This window comes from Lissotriton helveticus, chromosome 4_1 (genome assembly GCF_964261635.1).
Source record: "Lissotriton helveticus chromosome 4_1, aLisHel1.1, whole genome shotgun sequence".
In the NCBI taxonomy this organism is placed as follows: domain Eukaryota; kingdom Metazoa; phylum Chordata; class Amphibia; order Caudata; family Salamandridae; genus Lissotriton; species Lissotriton helveticus.
The window spans coordinates 255,834,104-255,856,574 of record NC_136063.1 but is presented as its reverse complement, the minus strand read 5'-3'; the positions used below and the strand labels follow the sequence as shown (position 1 = coordinate 255,856,574).

Below are 22,471 nucleotides of genomic sequence, written 5' to 3'. Positions count from 1 at the left end.
GAAGCAACCCTTCCTCCGATATCAGAAGACTCAGACCCAGAAGAAGGTGCTCAGGGCGCTGAAGCACCAGACCGAAGAAGGTCAAGAAGAGTGCGTGTGCCTAACAGAAGATACTCCACACCTGAGTGGACATATCTGGCGACAAATGTCTGTGAAACCGGAGACAGGGAGGATCCGAGCGGTGGTGGTGTCCAGTTCTGAGCCCATTATCACCGTGGAAATACAACTGTTGGTACCCGGTGTCGAACAAGAAGGGTCACTAACATTCGTGCTCCCCAGACCTCCCCGCCTCAGCAAGTTAAAACACATGTTTCTTACAGAATTGAAATTCCCCGACTTTGGTACCACGATAACAGCACATGAAGAGCATACTCTTCGCATGGAAATATTGAACTATGCTATTGAAGCTGCAACCACAAATCTAATAGTCGATTGTTAAAGGACTTTGTAAATAAAGCAAGCAGAAGAAAAGAAGATTACCTAGCGCCCAGGAAGCAGAGAATTTTAGGGAACCCCTTGAGTGGATGGAGAAGGGCTAGGGTTGTCTTTTTGAACTGTGAAAGGACTTTTTGCGAAAAAGGCTGTCAGCCTCCAGCTGTGTGGATTCTAAAGACAAAAAAGGGATTGAAAGAGACTGTAAAGGAACGAGAGGAAAAGAACTTTTTTTTGCAAAGAGAAAGGGAAAAGCTAGATTGTCTGACGAAATGGAGGCCGGCACCCCGAACCGCAGAGCTAAATGTATAATAGGTACACTAATAGTAGGAGTGATAATATTAATAGCTTTAGTGGTAACAATTTCTTATGTAAAGGGACATGAGGAAGAGGTAAAGGTAACTGATGCGAATTCTGTAGTAACACTTACACCCACTGTTGCAGGTGAGAAAAGGGAAAACACTCAAGAGAAAGCGTTATTGGCTGCAGAAGCCCGCAGGTTACATGTAGACGAGTCCCAAGGAGACTTTAGGTCAAATGCTTATGCTAAACTTTTGTATGAATACGTGGATGCCATGGAGGTTAAGGATTGCTACGTCTGCATGCAGTTGCCTGCGTCTGTAGATGAAGGAATTCGATATCATCACCTCCCTCTGACATATGGCATTACATGTAGCTTATTGCTTAGTATATTTTATGAGAGAGATAGTTTTGAATACTATTTCTCCAATTATGATTCTGTGTTGCCAGAAGTCCCGAATTATAAGCAGATGAATAAATGGGATTACTGGAAGAGTGAAGACAGATTGGCCAAGTTCTTCATTCCTTGGATTACCTTAGATACTTCACATGCCCGTAGAAATAATCTGACATGCAAGGTGTCAGAAGTCGAGAAAAAGTTCATAGGGCAGGTGGATGATCGTTACAGGAGACAAAAGATTTTGAAAAAATCAGGACAAGGGAAATTAGATTGGACCGAGGAAGAGAAGTCACATAAGAGAAAGGGTAGTAGTGGTCCAATAGCTTTAGATAAAGCGCAGAAAGGAAAGTTATGTCTTCACCGAGCCAAAACGTATTATGAAAATGTATACGTGGGTGAAGTTGACTGTGAACATGCTTTTAATTTAGAGTACTACACTAAGGATTTCCTGAAGGGAATGCAAGTGATTCCAAATGTGTATTTTGTATGTGGAAGAAATGCTTACGTGAGACTACCTGACAACTGGTATGGATCATGTTACTTGGCAATTGTCTTCCCCAAAATATATCATGCACAAGACTTATTGATCATTGAGGGCCAGACATCATCGAGGGGAAGGAGAGATTTAGGCGATGCAGAAATGGTTGGAGATGTCTTTGGAGCTATGTTCCCTCTTTTGGGAATAATCCTTAATGATGTTAAAATTAGACGACTGGCAACAGTTGTCGACAGGTTGTCTGCCAGCACTGCTCAGTCCTTAATGCTGGTAGAAGGAGAGATGCAATCGATAAGGGCTATGGTTCTTCAAAATCGGCTTGCATTAGATGTCTAATTAGCAAAAGAGGGCGGAGTCTGTAAGGCTTTGAAGGTTCAGGAATGTTGCACTTACATTCCAGACCTTTCAAAACCCCTTGAGAAAGTTATTAAGAACATAACTAATATACACAAAGAGATCGAAGACTTGAGTAGAGAAAATGTCTGGGAAAAGGTGGGCCACGGAATGAGTACAGTTGGAGGGTGGTTTTCCACCTTAGGCAAAAGCTTTATTTGGTATATCCTAAAGCCTATCATCATAATATTGATCTGTGGGATAATATTGTGGGGATTGGTGAGGGTATTCAAATGGTACAGAGCAAGAAGGTCAGAAAGGGCCCAAAGAGAACAGTTGCAGAGATTGGCTGCCATACAAGATAATCAGTACAGGAGCCTGAGAGCTCTGGAAGCACAGAGAATGCCAGCAATAACTGCAGTTTAAATGTTAGTGATGACCCCGAGAGGTCATCAAAGGGGGGAACTGAGAGAGCGCAAACTGATATAAATGTATGAGTACATCACACTTACCTATAGTAAGCACAAGTCATGATGAGAAATGCCATGAGTGCTAATAGTATCTGAAATTATATTCTAAATGTATAGCTAATATAGAGATTTAAGTAGAAGTGGAACTAATACAGAAATGTGTGACATTATATGATTTTATTAGACGTGATTATTTTGAATCTATGTCGTGTAGCTGTTAACATATAAGATGGTCTGTGGTAAAACGCAGAACGTGGTAGGCCTCAGGGCCAGAGTTGGAGCTAAAAGGGAAGGTGTTTCTTTTCACGACACAGATTGTTTAACGTTTTTGGTCATTGCATTAATGGGCCATGATTTAGAGTAATGTTTTCTAAATAATAGAATAAGAGTTTTAACATGCTTTAATTAAATGAAGAAATTGAATGCTATAATCATAATATGAAATATTGTAGGCCTGAAATGTTTTAGCATTGATTTACACGTACATGTCTGGGCTGAGAAATGTTGCAAGCCTTTTTAGAAGTCTATGAGAGTTGGGTTCTTGGCGGCAGATATCTGTCTGCAACAGGAAAGGGGGGATCCAATTATAAGTGAATGAATAGAGGTCTGTTCAGTAGACGGCCCAGACATGGAGGAGGGTTCTGGAATGTTTAAGGGGTATCAGCGGGCCGGAGAAGAGACTGAGAAGCAAGGTCAACTCTAACGTCTGAGGCCCAATACAAAGCATCATGGAAAAAGCCTGAAGTTGCACCACGTGAGAGGCGTTTCGCAAGGGGCGTCTCAAATGTTGTTGACTGTTTTGTATTAGGGACAGCACCCCTGGGTGGAGTTAGAGCAGAGACCTGAGGACCCTTTAGAGAGCGGATGGGTAGGCAGTGAGGGGTCATGACTGGAGAACTTTAGGTTTTCACCAAGAGACTTAGAGTGGGTGACTTCCCTTGGGGGTCATTCATTGCTGACACCTTTGTTAGGTTGGGATTTGGTTAAGTAGGGATACCATCTAGAACAGGGTAGGGACGCCTAACCTGTGTTTGTTTTCCTCCAACCTAAATGAAGGAGAGATATGCGTCTATGCTGATAGCTTTGCTATTTTTAGAACTTGTGTTAGTGATTTCTGTTGCTCGTCTGAGGGCTTTTCGAGAGCACATGTATGTAATTGGATCTGTGTATCTCGTGAATCTCATTCTGAGATGCTTGTATTTGCAGCTCATTATATCTTTACAATAAACTTTTGAAACCTAGAAGTTGTCCGTGATCTTTGAGAGTAGAGTCCTTTCTTGGGTGAACTAATTTGCAGATAGGTGTACTGTTTCCTTCCAAGACAGGCAATAAAGGTTCAGTCGACCAGATCGAGGTTTGGATCAATAGATATAAGGTATCGATCAAAATCTCGCCCTTTCAGTGTTCTTAAAATTCTGCGTTTTTTTCCCCGGGATGGCAGGGAAATTATACTTACATTTTTGGGAAAATCTGTAAGGTGCACTTTAACAGGGATAAATGCACCACCGTACATGACAGATCAGCCTCTACATCTAGCAGCTGATTCACCCTCCTCAAGTTGGAGGTGCAGATAACAAAGCATAAAACATCATGGGCTAGTATCCAGCAGACTGCAAAGTCAGTTTGGTGGCTGTGTCACCATATGAGCCATGTCTCTCCATCGCTGACCAAATTTGGGAAGGATCTCAAGACCTGGCTCTTCGACTGAAACCCTGCGCATAGATGGATCAGTATTCCCCCTCAGCGCCTTGAGACCCTTACGGGCGAGTAGCCACGCTATATAAACCCCCCCGATTGATTGAACACTAAAAATACAGTTTTCCTGTTACAACCATTCTCTACATCACATTCTAAGACGTGTTATTTGTGAGACGCCTGAATAATTTAACAACGTAATAGAAACAATGACAATAGAACTAATTCCCATACAATGTGCCTGTGATTTTTCAACCACCAACCAGAATAATAAACATGGCATCAGTGTCTGAAATGAGATTTGAAGGAATGACATTGTGATCATCACCACAGTACTTACACAAAGGCGTGATAGAGCAGCGCCCAGCCCCGGGGCCTCTCCAAGGCGTCATATATTAATGTTTGGATCCTCCGTAATTTGGCATTGTGCCTCTTGACAGGTCTGCTACAGCTCAGCGGAGTTTTTGCCAGAAGGCTAATTCCTTGAGGGTTCCTCTTGGTCTCTTCCTTCCCAGCTCCAATCAATAGGGTCCCTTCTTTGTCGGCCCCGGCTCCCAGTGCCAGGGAGGTCTGTTCTACGTCACCAGCCAGCCCCGCTTTTTTCTCTTCCTGGCGACCCCCGGCATCACTACCAGCACTCCTGGACTTCAGCCCCATCTTCTTCACTGGTCCTCAAGGGTGAGATTGGGGTAAGTCCGAGAAGCGCCAATGCCATGGTCTGAGGCAGAGCAATCACAGGGCACCAATGGAGGGAACTGCCTGGGACTGAAGTACAGAAGGCATAGAGGGAGGGCGCTGAACCCAAGAATGTAGTGTGAGGAAGATGGAAAGGTTGTGGTTGGGAGGCGCACGGCTACGGTGTGCAAGGAAGTCATAAAACAGTATGGCAAAGCGTCTAAAATGCCATGGCCTGCAGGACAGCAATCACCAGGGAAGGGGCTGGTCACAATAGTTTGGGTTTAGCAACTACAGGGTCATGGTGACTCAACTCATAGGCTGGATCTTGAGAACCACAGAGATAGGTTGAGTGAGTTGCCTTGCGCACAGCGGCGTAAGGTACTAAACTAATAGGCCTTGAAGTTTTTATGAATTAATGAAGAACATTTATAGAGCGTGCAGCAACCCCGAGGAGTATTGTGCCATGCTTTGATGTGGGAATAGCAATCACAGAGCAAGCGTTCATTTCTCCAACGCGGTGGTATGGAGGAAACATTAATATGGGAGTCACATGTTGCCCCTCTGCAAAGGAAAGACGCTCGAAATCACTTCAGTAGGGTGGGGATACCCCAATGCAAAGGAAAGAGGCTAACAATCACAGCACAAGGGTGGGCTGCCGTAATGCACTGATATGTGTCCAGCAATTACAGGGTTCGGGGCGCTACTCTATTGTTATGTTGTCAGGAAAGTAATCTAATAGTATGGATAGTTGGTATGGATAGTTGGCAATGCGATGGTGGGAGGGCAGCAATCACAGGATAAGTAAGTGACTCTGGTGCATCATAATATATAGACAGGTTATCATAACGGTATGGGGTGGGAATACGTCTCGGGGTGGCTTTCCCTAATCCTGTGGTGTTCGGATAGCCATGGCTGGGTTGGTGTTCTTACCCTAATGCAATGGCCTGGGTTAGCATGGGTGGGCGGGGGGACCTCAATGTGACGATGTATTCCGGGTGGGCTGCCCTTATGCAGTTCTCTGCTCGTGACTCGCTCAATGAGTGGTCTCAGGAATAGCCACCAAAGTTTATGAATGGGGTGTTCAAATACCGGGTGGGCATAATTACATGGCGCGAGGGTGTCGCTCCAGTTCCACGGCGTGAGCAGCTGTGAAAGGCGAGTGCAGGAGAGCTCCAGCTGAGAAGCAGAGGAATGCCAGGGAATCCCCAGAGTTCAAATGTCAACGCCGGGCTGCGATGCACATTAGGCGATGGGTAGAGTTCCCCTGGGGGAAGCGGTCATGGGGTGAGCGCGCCCATGGCAGTTTCAGAGACAAAGCCAGCCACCATCAGGGCAATAAGGCGCAGCTGAGGCCAGACACCGCGCGCTCGCATCAGGTCATTATCGCGGAGCAGGGAGGCGATCACCGAGCAATCAGCAGCGAGGGGGGACCCGAGGCTCGCGCTCCCAGCGTCCAGGGTGGCCAGGCGCGAGGCGAGTCAGAACCACCGAGGCGGCGCCGCGCCTCTCCCAGAGACATTCCCAGCCTCACGTCGGTCCATTGTACCCTCAGGCTAGCACAACAGAAAAAACAAATAATCCTCCCAATAACACGGCACCTCCTTTGCACTGTGTATCCGCTCACTCGGCCGCCTTATCACCGACAGTACCCCAAGCTGCCCAAAATCCGCTCTTTAACTGCGCACCATCCTCTGGTCCGTGGCGTGCGTCCGGCCTCCGCCCTGTGCGCGCATCCCTGCTCCGCCTGGGTATCCTGTGCTGCTGCCGCTGCTGCTGCCTGGTGTCAGTTCAGAGGAGGATCCCCGGCCGCCGCTGGGAGGAGGAGGCAGGCGCGCGCCGAGAGGAAGCTGCGGCTGCCCATCATCCCCTCCCGCCCGCCCCTCCATCGGATCCCTCGCGCGGCTCGCTGTGGCCGGGAGGAGGATGTGGCAGGTGAGCCTGGACCAGGGGGAGGGAGGACCGGCTGAAGGGATGCGCGGCACACTGTGCAGGAGGGAACAGTAGAAGGGAGAATGTGAAGAGAGTGGGAGGACGTTTATAGGGAAAACAGAGAGGACACGTGGCTGCGAGCGAGAGAGGGAGAATATTAGAAATAAGAGCGTGAGAAGTGCGAGGGAGGGGCTGAGAACAGGAAGACGCGCAGGGAAGATAGCAACACGAACATATTTGAGACAAGGCAGAGGAGCGAAGAGAAAGAAAGACCAGAGAAGCAAGCAGGAGGCACTAAGGAGAAAGGACCAATAGCGGGACGATGCACATCGGAAAAGAGGGATCTGTATATATTGGAAGGAAGAGAGCAGAAACAAAGAAGAACACGGAGGTTATAAAGACAGGCGGGGGGGGGGGGGCGAGCAGACGGAGAGATGATATGAAACAGGAGACCTCCAGACACAGACATGTAGAGCAGTGCTTAATTTGAGCAGGAGCTTTCAGGTGCTCAGCACCTGCACTTCTTTCACCGGGCCGGGGCTACCATTTCTGAACCTGCAGGGGTGTTCAATCAAAATAAAAAGAATAACATACATTGCATGGTGACTGGCTGGTAAATGTTCATAGGCAGGTCAGCGTATGCCTGTCCAGGCAGGCATGACTGTGTATCACCACGTTAGTGATGATGTCATCACGCTGATCACAAATCAAGAAGTCATCGACAAACTATGGCTTGCATTCTATTCCCCTAGTCTTCTGCACCCTGCCACTGCCTGAGCCTAAGCCTCCCATTGGATAATTGTAGCTGGGGGCTGGCTCATGACGGAGGTCAGGCAAGGAAGCTGCAAGAGCGCATTTGGAACTTGGGAGTGAGGGCTCTTGAGCAGGGCCGGACTGAGCACCAAAACCGGCCCTGGCAAAGTGCTCGGCTGGCCCCCTGGGGGTGCGACCGCGCTCGTTGCCAGGGCCGGTATTCGGCCGATTTTGTTACAGGGCCGATTTTGCAGCTATGCTGCAAAAACGGCCCTGTAACAAAAACGGCCCCCTGGGCCCAAAACCGGCCCCCACCCTCGCGGCCGACCGGGGGATTGCCCGGTGCCCGCAACGGCCAGTCCGGGCCTGCTCTTGAGGAAGAATAAATGAAAGCAAGTGTGGACTTTCCACTTGTCGCGTAGCCAAAGTATCATATCCGGCAGCCCTGCATTGCTGCTATCCTAAAGGTGCGTCATGGCGTCACCAGTAGAATCTGTGCGCTGCACCCCAGCATGGTAATTGCTGAGCGTTCTTGAGTCTAGTAGGCACCACAGCCATACATACCGGCATTGGCAGCATTACTGCTGGGGACAATGCCTGTGCTGTAGCAGGCAGGATCACAGCAAGCTGAGCAGTGGATGTAGATTCTGTCGTCATCCCTGGACCTACTAATTACAGGCAGCACTGGCAGTGACATGACCTGTTGTGCTCAAGCAGCCGCCTGTTCCGCAATAAACCAGTCATACCACACTGATTATTCTATGCAAAAAAGCATTTTCATTTGGTGTATATTTTGTTTTTGCCCACGGTGTAGGTAAGAAAGTAAAACACGTCATCTTCCGCTTCTTTAGGAATTGCAAAAGGAAAATGCAGAGTTCCAAATAGCAGGGACATGTACAGGCTGACGACAGGGGTCACAGGCAGCAGCAGTGTTAGAGATGAGAGACAGCAAGAGTACAGAGGAGAAGAAACAACAAGAGAGTAGAGAGATAAAACAGAGCAAAGTAGAAGAAAAGGAGGATATGTACATACAAATGTGAATTGCGCTCTATAAATGCGTATAATAATTATGTTAAAATTTTTTTTTTTTAAATTCTGCTTAACAAATATACAGGTGACTTTTGGTTACATTATTCCATGTTGTTAACACGTATATAAGTGACTGAATATATAAGTAAATCTTGTATCATAACTATTTATCTACAAATGCTTCACTATTGAATACAAACAAATAAAAAATGTTTTTAAAGTACAACACTTGAAAGCCGGAGTTTTTAAAATGCATCTTTAATCTACATATATTACCTTTCTTATGCATCTATAAACCATCCATGCAGGGCCGGCTTTAGCACTGGTGGCACCCTGTGTGACAATGTTTTTTTACGCCCCCCCCCCCCATGACCACATCTACCACGGATTCCCTCAATACCACCATTTAACATTGCTCCTCAGGTTTCTATAAACACTCTCTCTCAGACTGTTTTAGTTTTATAGCACCACTCTTACCAGTGCAGGGTGTCAGAGCACTTTAGAACATACACACATTGGCACATAGACAATCATACATGTGTAAATCAGTGTACACTTAGCGTGCTTTGAAGTTCAAGACTCTTTGCACATGATGACATTATACAGGGGTGATGCTTAAGGGATTGTGAGATGCTAGACGTAATAAGGGGGTGGTACTGTACATGAATGGGACTGTACATGGGCATGATAATCCATAATGAGCACTCTGTTCTTAAAATTATAAATGGTTGATGGTGTCCTTCGAGGGCACAGTGGTCATTATGTGGAATGGCATACCTGTCTATGCCTAGAGTTATGGTGGATTTTAGATAGGAGTGGCAGTCTGTAATGGTGGATTATATTTAGGAGTGGCAGTCTGTTGGACATTGTTTTGTGTCAATAACTGGCGAACATATCCACTACTCAAATTACTTTCATAGTTTCACTATACTAATTCACCACTAATCCGAAGTAGCATGCTACGCACCGAAAAACGCTACCCTTCAACACCCCATGAAGTGTAGCAAGCGCTATGTAAATGCAAACCTTTTTCCCTTCTCTATCCCTCCACTATCCTTCTCAATCCAAATAACTAACATATCCACCACTCAAATTTCTTTCATATTTTCACTATACTAATTCGCCACTCATCCTTTATGAATTCCGGAGTAGCGGGGCACTCACCGAAAAAGCGATTTGACGCCTCCTTAGGGGTAGTAAGTGCTATATAAATGCAGTTACAAGTACAATTACAGGAATGTTACATAAGACAGAGGATTACAAGTTGTAGGAGTCACATGTCATCTATACTGGTAGGCAGTATAGTTTAAGGGCCCTTGGTCTGGAAAAGCACACATTCAGAATTTAAAACATAACATCATTGTTAGGGGTTCTCTTTAATAATAATAATTGATTTCTACCCAAAAGAACCATTTTTGCAAGTTTAGAATAAACCAGAGGTAGTAGATGGAGGTAATGGTTGGAGACCCACACCATTGGCCATACCTCAACAACAGAGCATTGCTCTGTTGTTAAGATACAAACCACAATCCGCATCCTGAATTAGAGGCTGCCTAGGCTGCCAACCAGTAGACATGTTGCTGGACCCCTGGGTAGAGAGCCATCCGTTCTTGTGGCCTGCAACAATGCACATCTTGGGGCGAGGTGCTAGGTCTCCTCCCCCAGGATGGGCAGGGGAAGCTTCAAAGGCATGTCACCCTTTTGAGCTTCTCCAAGCCACTTGCTGTACTCAGCAACTGCCCCCTACCGGTTCTGATCCCCCACTCTAGCGGGAAGACAGGCGGGAAAACCAAAGTGAGGAAAAGGGGTGTGCCAGCCTCTGCCAACCCCACCCCTTAGGTGGGGGAGGCGTGGTACAGCACAACTCTGGGCTCTCGCCATCTTGAGGATGGGGAGCCCTACCCAATCAGGGCTAGGCTCTTGCTCCCTCCCACTGAAGAGTGACAGGATAGGGGGTGTACTCACCCCAGAAAAGGGACCCATTGGTCCCTGTCCTTTCCCTACATGTGACACCCCTAAATTTAGAATTTAGGGGCACCCTGAACCTTCCTTCCTCAGATCCTAATTCCGAAACTACAAAGAAGAACAAGAAGAAAGAAGACCTGCTGTGCAGCTGCTAACAAGAGAACAACACCTACTGACTTGGCCCCAGCCCTACCGGCCTGTCAACCCTCGAACCTGCTCCTGATAAACCCCGGCGTCTCCTGTGGTCAGCAACCTCGAAAACCCCGTGTTGGACTTGGCCCATTTTTCCCAAAATGTTTCGCTTTTCACCCCCCTATTTTAGGATGTCTCCCATATGGTGAAGAAATGTGTAGGCCATGTGTGGAGTGAGATGTCAAGTGTAATGTAATGCAATGGTATGTGCACTTATTAACCCCCATAGTAGGAATGTACCCTGGTAGCATCCTGCATTTAAAATGGATGCCATGGCTATGTGTTGTGCCAACTTACTGCAGTGGGTTAGCGGTCTAGTTGTTTGGTACCCAGCCATCACCGCATTTGGAGGGAAAGCCTGGCACCCAGGGTGCTCTATTCCTCTTCCTGAGCCAGTTAGAACCAGTTCCCCAGAAGCTTCTGGCACTGCCTGGTAGGTGGGGTAAGGGGCGCATAAATAAGGGGGCTGTGCCACCATGTGCTCAGACAGAGCAGGGACAGGAACGTGAGGGGACCTGCTGCCAGGATGTACCGCCACTTGGGCCTGTGTGCTGGACCCTGCACCCAACTAAAACCCCTCTGCTGTCCACAGGGCTAGTGGAAGCCCCACTGCAGGAGTACAGGCTGCTGTACAGGAGGAGTGCCACGCTACAGTGAAGGATGATTAAAGCCTACCGCCCTGTCTTGATGAGTGCCCACTGACTGGTGACCTTGCCCAGTACTGCCTGCTGCTCTGCTACCTGGCCCCTGAAGAAGGAGTGCCATCCTAGGTCCCTGAGGCTGCTGGGACCTTGCGCCACACGAGCGCTACACCTAAAAGCCCCTTAAGAGGAGAGCGCTGTATTGGGGCTGGACTGGACCCCCCCCCCGGGAGGTGAGGAACGTTGCCCTGGGGCCCCTGAGGCTTGCTGTTGGGACGGTCCGCCCCTAAGTGCTATAATCCCAAAGCGCTGTGTGTGGCTAAAAGCGCTATACTAAGAGGACTGTTGTCTCCTAAGAGCTGTGCCTGCTAAGCACTATACTGCATGATCCTACAGCGCTGTGTTAAAAGAGCTGTGCCCAGCTGAACTCAGAACTGTGCCCTCCAAGCGCTGTGCTGGTAAAGCGCTATTGCCCAGTGCCGCCGCTACTGGGGGCTGCCTTAGCGTCAAAGCGCTGTGTGCCATGAAGACGCTGTTGCCCTGTGAAGCGCTGCACTGTCGGGAGCGCTGTGCCCAGAAGAAGCGGGTGCCACCCGGTGTGAGGATGCTATGCTGCTTTAGCCTTATCGCGGGTGCCTACCCCGCATAATGGCCGCCTGAACTCACCGCTGCGGCCCGGGGATCTTCAGAGAAGCACCGCGAGTGATCTGCAGGGCTCCTGGGTGGAAGGGAGAACCCCGCGCGAAGGCCGCTAAGTCCCGGGCCCCTCGGAGCGGGACCCGGGTGAAGAGGAGTACTGCCGTCCAGTCAACCAGTCAATCAATCAATCAATCAATCATACCATTTGTATAGCGCACTACTCACCCGGAAGGGTCTCAAGGCGCTTGGGGGAAGGGGTCTGCTATTGCCCGAACAGCCAGGTCTTGAGTTGTCTCCTGAAGGCGAGATGGTCCTGGGTCAGCTGAAGGTGGATGGGGAGGGAGTTCCATGTCTTGGCCGCCAGGTAGGAGAAGGATCTGCCTCCGGCGTTGGCTCTTCGGATGCGTGGTACGGCGGCGAGGGCGAGGCTAGTACAACGTAGCTGACGGGTGGGCGTGTAGAAGGTCAGGCGGTCGTTGAGGTACTTGGGGCCCAGGTCGTGGAGAGACTTGTGTGCATGGGTGAGGAGCCTGAACGTGATCCTCTTGCTGACGGGGAGCCAGTGCAGGTCCCTCAGGTGGACGGAGATGTGGCTGTGTCGGGGATGTCCAGAATGAGTCGGACGGAGGCGTTCTGGATGCGTTGGAGTCTTTTCTGTAGCTTGGCTGTGGTTCCGGCGTAGTGGGTGTTTCCGTAGTCCAGGCGGCTGGTGACGAGTGCCTGGGTGACCATCTTCCTGGTTTCGGTCGGGATCCAGCGGAAGATCTTGCGGAGCATGCGTAGGGTGTTGAAGCACGATTTATTTTATTTATTTATTTTATACAACTTGTTGAGCGCACGAATACCCATGGGTGTCTTGGCGCTTGACAGAAGATCGAGCAAGTTCAGGTTGAGAGCATGAGCAGGATCTATTGGTTAAATAGCCATGTTTTTAGATGTTTCCTAAAGGATATTAGTGTAGGCATGCTCTTTAAATGAGGGGGAAGGGTGTTCCACAGTTTGGCCGTGGCTACAGCAAAGGATCTATCTCCCCAAGTAGCTTTCTTGGTTTTGACTACTTCAGAAGATTGGCATTTGCAGATCTAAGTGTACGGAGTGGTCGGTAGAGACAAAGGGAGTCCTTTAGGAAAGATGGGCCTTTTTCGTGAATACTTTTGAAAGCTATACAAAGGGCCTTGAATTTAATTCTTTGCCTCACAGGCAACCAGTGGAGTTCACGAATACTGTTGGAGATGGGTTTGAACTTAGGTATCCCTGTAACAAGTCTAGCAGCCGCATTCTGGACCTGCTGGAGTTTGTTAACTACTTGTTCTTGAGCATTGAGCATCAGAGCGTTGCAGTAGTCAACTTGGGACATTAGTAGGGTTGAAATCAAAGTGTTTATAGTGTTCAGGGGAAGGTAAGGTTGCAATTTTTTGATCATTTTCAAGGTAAAAAAAGAAGCAGAAACTATCGTGTTGGCTTGGTGAATGTAGGAGAGTTTATTATCAAAAATCACGCCTAAGTTTCTGACCTTGACAACCGGGTTGGGTGGAGGAGACGGCGTTGACTTGTCTGGTCATCGAGAGGGAGGACTCCAGGATGAAGCCCAGGTTGCGTGCGTGTTCTGTTGTCTTGGGAGTGGTACCCAGGGCGGGGGGCCACCAGGAGTCGTCCCAGGCGGAGGGCGATGGTCCCAGGATGAGGACTTCCGTCTTGTCTGAGTTCAGTTTCAGGCGGCTGTTCTTCATCCATTCGGCGACGTCTTTCATCCCTTCGTGTAGGGTAGTTCTGGCGGTGTCGGGGTCTCTGGTGAGGGAGAGGATCAGCTCTGTGTCGCCGGCGTAGGAGATGATGTTGAGGTTGTGCTGGCGTGCGATGGCTGCAAGAGGTCTCATGTAGACGTTGAAGAGGGTGGGGCTGAGTGATGATCCTTGCGGGACGCCGCAGATGACTTCGGTGGCCTCGGATCGAAACGGGGGGAGGCGGACTCTCTGTGTTCTTCTGGCGAGGAACGAGGTGATCCACTCCAGTGCCTTCTCTTGGATACCGATGTTGTTTAGGCGTTGAACTAGGGTGCGGTGGCAGACAGTGTCGAACGCTGCAGAGAGGTCCAGGAGGATGAGTGCCGCTGTTTCCCCGTTGTCGAGCAGGGCTCGGATGTCGTCGGTGGCTGCGATGAGGGCGGTCTCGGTGCTGTGGTTGGCTCTGAAACCAGACTGCGAGGGGTCGAGGGATCCGTTTGTCTCAAGGAAGGCGGCAAGCTGTCTGTTGATGGTCTTCTCGATGACGTTGGCAGGAAAAGGGAGGAGCGAGATGGGGCAGAAGGTCTTGAGGTCGGTGGGGTCCGCTGTTGGTTTCTTCAGTAGGGTGCTGAGCTCGGCATGCTTCCAGCTCTCCGGGAAGGTGGCGGTGTTGAAGGAGGTGTTGATGATGTTCCGTAATTGGGGTGCGATGGTGGATTCGGCCTTGTTGAAGACGTGGTGGGGGCAGGGGTCAGTTGGAGATCCGGAGTGGATGGTGCTCATCGTGCGGGCTGTGTCTTCAGTGGTCACCGTGGTCCAGGTGCGGAGGGTGGCGGTGGGGGGCGTTGGTTCGACGGTAGGGTGCGTGGATGGTGCGCCAAAGCTGTTGTGGATGTCGGCGATCTTGCGGTGGAAGAACGAGGCGAGAGAGTCGCAGAGATCTTGTGAAGGAGTGATGTCGTTGTTGCCGGTGCTGGGGTTGGAGAACTCCTTGACGATGTTGAAGAGTTCCTTGCTGTCGTGGGTGTTGTTGTCCAGTCGTTCCTTCAGAGATTTCTTCTTGGTGGTGCGGATAAGCTGGTGGTGCTTGCGGGTGGCGTGTTTGAGGGCGGTCATGTTGTCTGTGGTCTGGTCACAGAGCCAGGCTTTCTCGATGGTGCAGCAATTCTTCTTGGAGTCCTTGAGTTCGTCGGTGAACCAGGAGGCCTTCTTGCTTCTGGGTCTGCTGGGAGGTTTCTTTAGTGGCGCGAGGTCGTCGGCGCAGGCGGTCAGCCACTGCGTGAAGTTGCGGGCTGCTTCGTTGGGGTCCGTTGTGCTGGCGGGTGGGTTCTGGCTGAGGGAGGTGGTGAGTTGCTCGGCGGTGATCTTGCTCCAGCTCCTGTGAGGAACCTGTTGCGGGTGGTGGTGGGTCGTGGTTCTTCTGAAGCTGAAGTGGACGCAGCTGTGGTCGGTCCAGTGGAGTCCGGTGGCGTGGCTGAAGGTGATGTGCTTGCTGGAAGAGAAGACGGGATCAAGCGTGTGGGCGGCATAGTGGGTGGGGGTGTTGACCAGTTGCTTGAGTCCGAGGTTGGTGAGGTTGTCCAGCAGGGCGGCGGTGTTGCGGTCCTTGTTGTTCTCCAGGTGGAGGAGGTCGGGAGCCTACCCCATCTCCACTGGTACCACCGTGGTCAAGAGTCACCGCCCCAGCCCCGGGAGTGAAGAGGATAGCCGGATGGGAAGGGAGTTCCACAACCTGGAAGCATTGTACGAAAACGCCCGGCCTCCACATCTGGCTTTCCTGATCCTAGGGATCGTCAATAAAGATGAAGTAGATGATCTAAGGTGCCTGGCAGGGAGGTATGGGGATGCCAGGGACCGGTTAATGGGAGGGCCAGTTTCCCAGATTGCCCGGTGCACAGTGCACAGAGATTTGAACTCAATTCTTCGTCGGACTGGCAGCCAATGTAGGCTACTTGATGAAGTATAGTCGCCCTCAAATACTTGAAAGGATCGACCAGAAAGGAAGGATTCTAACCAGGATTTGGCCTTGCCCGATACTCCGATGTTTGATAGTCGCGTTAGTAGTGTACTATGGTGGACAGTGTCAAAAGCGGCACTTAGGTCGAGGAGGATTATAGCCGCTGAACCCCCCGTCCATAATCATCCGTGCCTCCTCTGTAACTGCCAGCAAGGCTGTTTTGGTCCCATGCTTGGGCCGAAAACCTGTCTGTGAGTCATCGAGTAGGTGATTAGCTTCAATGTACTCCATGAGGACTGAGTTGACATGTTTCTCTAACACCTTACTTGCCCAGGGGAGAAGTGAAATTGGGCGATAGTTCTTGGGGTCGGTGTGGTCGAGGCTAGGTTTTTTTATAAGCGCCTTGACCATTGCCTGTTTCCAGGGAAAAGGCACCGAGCCATTGACTATGGTGGCGTTAAGAACATTCAGTAAAATAGGAAAGATGTTATCCTTCACCATGGCTATGGTTCGAGGTGGAGCCGGGTCCTTAGGAGAGCCTGATTTTACCAGGGGGGCAATGGTGTTAAGAGTTGCCATATTGATCTGAGGAATAAGCTGTAGGGAGTGAATGGGATGGGTCTCAGGATTAAATGGAGTCACTCCCTGTAAAGGAGCAGGGTGGGTCTGAAAGGAGGAGTATATTAGTTGGATTTTTTCAGAGAAATAATTGGCCAGATCGTTACATTGGGATTTTGCAGTCTGAGGGTTGGGGGCTGCTTCTCGTCTTTTCAAGAGGGTCTTAGCAATCCTATAGATCTCTTTAGGTTTAGAAGCTGCCAGATTGATTTCCTCTGCAAAAAATGTTGCTTGGGCAGTTTTAATCTCCCTTTTGTAGGACTTGATTGACTCTCTGTAGATGGATTTGCTAGCAGGGGAGAAGTCGAGTCTCCACTTCCTTTCCAGGGGTCTACATTTACTCTTAAATTCCCTCAGTTTGGGCGAGTACCAGGGAGCAGTTTTAGTGCTCCGTTTTGCCTCTGTCCTCCGTAGAGGGAGTACCTCATCGAGGGTCCTAGTGATCCAACTGTTAAGGTCCTCTTTTGCTAGAGTGGGGTCTGTATTCCCGAAAGGTCTGGTTTTATCCAACGTGGATTGCCATTCGTGAACAGGGAGTTTAGACCAGTTCCTCTGTAAGGGTAAAGTGGTAAAGTGTAATGGCCGGGAATTGAATATGGTCCATGTAAAAGGAATTGAATGGTGGTCTGACCATGGGACAGGCACAGACCTGCACACTTCAAGACTCGGGCAATTACTAAATATCGGGTCGAGAACGTGGCCCTTGATGTGAGTAGGGCTATCCACTCTCTGGGTAAGTTGTAGTGCCGCTAGGCTGGAAGTGAGCTGGAGGGCGGATGGACTAGAAACTTCATCCAGGTGGATATTAAGGTCCCCCAGCAAAGAGAAATTGGCAGACATGGTTGCAGAGTCAGCAACTAAAAAGGGGAGGGTGTTTATGAAGGTTGCTGGCAATCCAGGAGGACGATATATCAGGATTCCAGAAAAGGTGGTAGTCGGGAGAAATCTATTACAAATGGCATACTTTCACAGATGGCGATGGAGGGGCCAGAGGTCCGGCACTGGTAGGAGTCTCTAAAAATGATGGCAAGCCCTCCTCCCTTCCCTAACTTGCGGTTTTCATGAACAATTTGATACCCTGGAGGAAGGGCCTGGACCACGTCAGGTTCTGATTCATCAGTGATCCAGGTTTCAGTTAGGAACATGGCATCGAGGTCAAATTACTGGATGAAGAGATGAATCTCCAGGGCATGCTTCACTAGAGATCTACAATTTAATAAAAGTATGTTGTATCTGTCTCTAGCTGAATTATCGGTAGAGGGAGGCTTGACTTGAAAGTCGCAAGTGGGACAGGCAAAAGAAGGCATGTTCGGATCCCAGATATGGTAACATGAGGTGGGTGAGGTTCACGAGGGCGGCATCACGTGGCTGGGGAGCCGGCCACGTCACCGGCGCACCCCTGCCACATGGATTGGCCGCTGCGCCCCCAGGAGCCACGCCCAGATTGGCTCCGGGGCCGGGAAGAGTCCCAGAAGGCCCAGAGCCACTCTGGATCTGCAGGGAGGCCCAGGGAATAGCGCCGGAGCCTCCCCTGATCGGCCCGCCCGACAACGGGACCAGAATTAAAGTGAAGAGTCCCCGAGGACCCGCAGGCAGAGCTCAGGAGCAGCTGGTGAGTGGGGCTCGGTCCACATGTGGTTGGGGAGTGTGTCGGGGCACAGGGTTGGTGCCCGCCCCCGGGACCAGTGTTTCGTTGTGGTGGCCTCCCAGGCCCTGAATTGATTTTATGGGACACCACTGCCCCGCTGGACAGGGGGCAGTGGCAGCGATTGGGGCCACACCGTGTTGAGACTGAAAAGGCCTAGGGTGGTGCTTGGACTAATTGGGCCTTATGAGCTAGGCTCCCAGAACCACCCTGGTTATTGCTGAATTATGCCTGGGAACTGGTAATAATGATGCCTTGCTTATGGGGGGAATGCCAAATCCCTGCCTCGGGATTGTTAATGTGTTTTTGCCACCTCCCCCCTGAATAATAGCAGTGTTGCGTTTGCATGATCCCTCTCTTTGATGCCGGTGTTTCCTGGAAAGGTTATTGCCTATGCCCCTACTCATGGTTATGCATCTAATGTTATAGGCCTGATAGCTTCTTGCCTAGTGTTCATGCCTAGGATGTATGTTAAGGTGCTGATGTGGCCAGGCCCGCACGTTGTGCTTACGCTTAATGAGGTTCTGAGGCCAGCATAGTTCCCTAAATGTTGACGCAATTGCAAAATTGTGTGTTCTGCCTATACTAGCGTGCCTAATGTGGATGCCAATGGCCACTTGATTACTCATCCTGATGGTCTAGGCCCAGGGTGAACGTCCTGCTAAAAGGTTTTACGGCAGATGTTTGTGCCTGGTGTTCCATGTCAAATGATAACGCTTTATGTTTTTATTACAGCATCGAAACTGAGGGACGTACCTTTTGCATTTACCCTGTGAACAATCCCCCCTATACATATTGCCCTGGCACCAGTTGGCGCAGCATTATGACTACTGTGATTTCTGTTGCAGACTTGAGACAATACAAACGTTATTCTTTTTCACCAAAACTGGTGTTGTGTCTCTTTTTGTGGTGTGCCTTGTGTGTCGTCTGTGTGTACTGAGTGAATGCTTCACACATGTCCTCAGGAGTTTGGCCTTCCTGCTCTGCACCATGCTAGACCCGTAGAATTGGCTACCCCATTTTTAACACCCCGGAGGACCTGACTGCCTTGCTCATCCAAAGACTGGGACTCGCACGAGCAGTAATTCTGCTCAAAGATCTACAACCCCTGGTGCCAGCCAGGAACCGCAAATCCAGCACACGCTGCACCCGCTGAGCCCGGCCGGTGCCTGAGTGAACAAAGACCACGAAGACGTCCCCCGGCGACCGTGACCCAGAATCCAGCCCCCAAGGACCCTCCTCGACGCTTCTGACGACGCCTGCAGCCACACAACAAAGGACCCATCCAACCGTGACCAGCAGAGGGTAAGATTTCCCGACACCAAAAGACACCCCTGTACCCAGCGCGCCACGGCCCTCTGTGCCCAACTCCTGGGTGTCTACCTAACCTACAGCTTCCCAAATTACCTCTCGAACTGGTGGTCGCACCAGAAGAATCTCTGTCCCCGAGTTTGCCGCCTTTGTTCATCTTGCAGCTTTCCCATTGAAATCCATCGGGCACCAGACGGCCCAAAAGCCCTCTGCACCCAGCCGCCTGAGTGCCACTGGAAGTGCAGCATCTGTTCTATTCTACTTCCCCACTTGCCCTGTGTAAGTGACCAGGAGCTCAGCTCCCACCGATGCGTGGCCTGCCTGCTAGCAGCCACCAACCAAAGGTCCTCTATCCGCCATAGGCTAACATTGGGCCTACTCTCTCTGCACCCGGCTGCCCATGAGCCGCTGAGGGTGTAACTACTGTACCTACCTGAACCTGGGAGACCCCTGAGTCTAACCCCAGAACCTTAACTCTGCCAGTCTACTACTTACCTGAAAACTAATAACCTACATTTTCTCCATAGGGTAACATTGACTGGTGTTTACTTGGAAATTCTTCTAAGTGTCGAGCTTTGAAACTTTGAAATATTCACTAAAAATCATCCGATCAATGGAAACGAAATTACTCACCTGTTACCAGGAGAGATCCCAGTGCTGGATCTTTGTGCCCAGCACTGACCTTAAAAAAGTAATTACAACTGTGATTTTACTAGATCCTGATTTTCCTCCATAGGATAACATTGGCTGGTTTTTGCCAGAAATTCTTCTAAGTGTCGATTTTTGAAACATACAAATATTCCTTTAGAATCGCCTGTGTAACAAAAACGATTTCTTTCAACTGTTTACAGGAGATGCACCAGGGTTGAATCCAGGATCCAGCCCTGAGTACGAAAAACATACGTAAAGTAACTGATATTGCATTTTACTTAAAATCCCCATTAAGCTCAATGTTATAATTGTGTTTCACTTATGTTGCATATTGCAACAACTGTAACTATTGCATTGAAAAGTCTATTGCTATTTGAAAGTATTCAACTGTAGCATCTCATTCTGAGAAAGTATTTTTATATCTACTTTTGGTTCTAAAATAAAACAACAATATATTTTTATATACAAAACAATTGGCCTAGAGTTCAGTTCTTGAGTGTGTGAGACCATTTGCTGACTGGGTGTGTACAACAAATGCTTTACACTGTCCTCTGATACTGCCTTACTGCTCGACCAAGCTACCACTTTAGACAGTAAGGTTATATCTAACGTTACGAAATAACAAAAAAGAGAGTAAGGGATTTTCCACTGAAGTGGAAGGAGGTACTCCCGGTCCCCTGGACCATAAATTCTACAAACAGCAAAAGGAGTATCACCATTGGACCAGGTCAATGGTCCTAAATGGGATGTTGGGAGATGAAGAAATAACAAAAGAAAAAGTATTCTTTTGTTAAAAGACCCCTCACTCACCAACCTGGTTGGTGACATGCTTCATCATCAGGGTCCCACCCGGACAGCCGAGTGCCATCCGGGTGTGCCGCGACACCTGACTACAGTGGAGCGGGTTTTTTTGAGTGAATGTGGTGCAAAAAAAGGAGTGATGTTAAAAATTGGCCCAGTATAACTTACTGAAGAAAACTTTTTATTCTGAAGCTACTGGACAATGTTAAAATTGGTGGTTGGATACTTGTGTTGGATGCAATGACCAACAGTATCTATGTGAATGTGGAATAACAGTCTACATATTTCAACCTGTAGTGGGATCTACCAGGTTTTCATCAGGACCAAGTGTGCGGAAACTGGGTGGTATATACACACTAACGTGTATCCAACCCTCGATTCCTGAGACCTAACTGTATACTTGCAGTAGGTGTCATCACAGCCTGAATAGGCGAGGAGAAACGGAGAAACCTGTGGAAGAAAAAGAACAGTCACAAACAAACAAATTACGTGCCTGTAACGTAGTGTAGTTTCTCTGTAGACAACATGCTCCATACAAATCCCATTCATGCTGAAGCAAATAACTCAGATGGTGCATACTATATAGTGGCCAGTAAATGATGGCACGAGCTAACATTGTGATCCAGGTATGCAGAAAAAACAAAGCGGTGTTTTCAGAAAAGGCGGCATACTACGCACGTGTTTTTTAGTATCTCACACACACACACGGTCACACTGATCAATAATCGTGGGAACAGTGGGTGTGAAATAATATTTAGTCACTTTTGCATATCTTTAGGAAAAGTGGCTATAAAACGCTCACATCCACTTATGTAAACGTTTCTAATGCATGCAATGTAAATTGAATTGTCAATAAAGTATCGTGAAAAGATGGCGGCGGGAGAGAAATGCAAAGTCAGAATCTTGTGACTGTTCTTTTTCTTCCACAGGTTTCTCCGTTTCTCCTCGCCTATTCAGGCTGTGATGACACCTACTGCAAGTATACAGTTAGGTCTCAGGAATCAAGGGTTGGATACACGTTAGTGTGTATATACCGCCCAGTTTCCGCACACTTGGTCCTGATGAAAACCTGGTAGATCCCACTACAGGTTGAAACATGTAGACCGTTATTCCACATTCACATAGATACTGATGGTCATTGCAGCCAACACAAGTATCCAACCACCAATTTGAACATTGTCCAGTCGCTTCAGAATAAAAAGTTTTTTTCAGTAAGTTATACTGGGACAATTTTTAACATCACTCCTTTTTTTGCACTACATTCACTCAAAAAACCCCGTTCCACTGTAGTCAGGTGTCGCAGCACACCCGGATGGCACTTGGCTTTCCGGGTGGGACCCTGATGATGAAGCATGTCACCAACCAGGTTGGTGAGTGAGGGGTCTTCTAACAAAAGAATATTTTTCTTTTGTTATTTCTTCATCTCCCAACATCCCATTTAGGACCATTGACCTGGTCCAATGGTGATACTCCTTTTGTTGTTTGTAGAATTTAGGGTCCAGGGGACCAGGAGTACCTCCTTCCACTTCTGTGGAAAATCCCTTACTCTCTTTTTTGTTATTTCGTACCTTGGCAGTGCACAGCTGCAAGAGTTATTTTGCAGCATTGTTATCTTTAGAGCATCTAAATCCCCATGGGAGAACATCAAGGACTGTCTTATTCTACTGAAGAAGTAGATGCTATCATGGGCAATCTTTCAATGTTTGCGGACGCAAGCTTTGCACAAACCATATCACAGACAACAGACTGGGAAAAACGTTCAGAAATGAAAAGGAATAGGATAAGAACTATTTTACATGGAACAATCATGAA

The 22,471-nt window shown here is 48.8% G+C and overlaps 1 protein-coding gene across 1 annotated transcript in view; it reads right to left on the bottom strand.

Annotated features, from left to right (window-relative positions):
• Positions 1 to 4,783, bottom strand: part of KCNQ3 (potassium voltage-gated channel subfamily Q member 3) — an 855,832-nt gene extending 851,049 nt beyond the window's left edge. Inside the window, exon 1 of the mRNA XM_078685552.1 lies at positions 4,467 to 4,783. Coding sequence (XP_078541678.1) covers positions 4,467 to 4,783 — 317 coding nt within the window. The remainder of the gene's footprint in view (positions 1 to 4,466) is intronic.
• Positions 4,784 to 22,471: the final 17,688 nt, after the last annotated feature.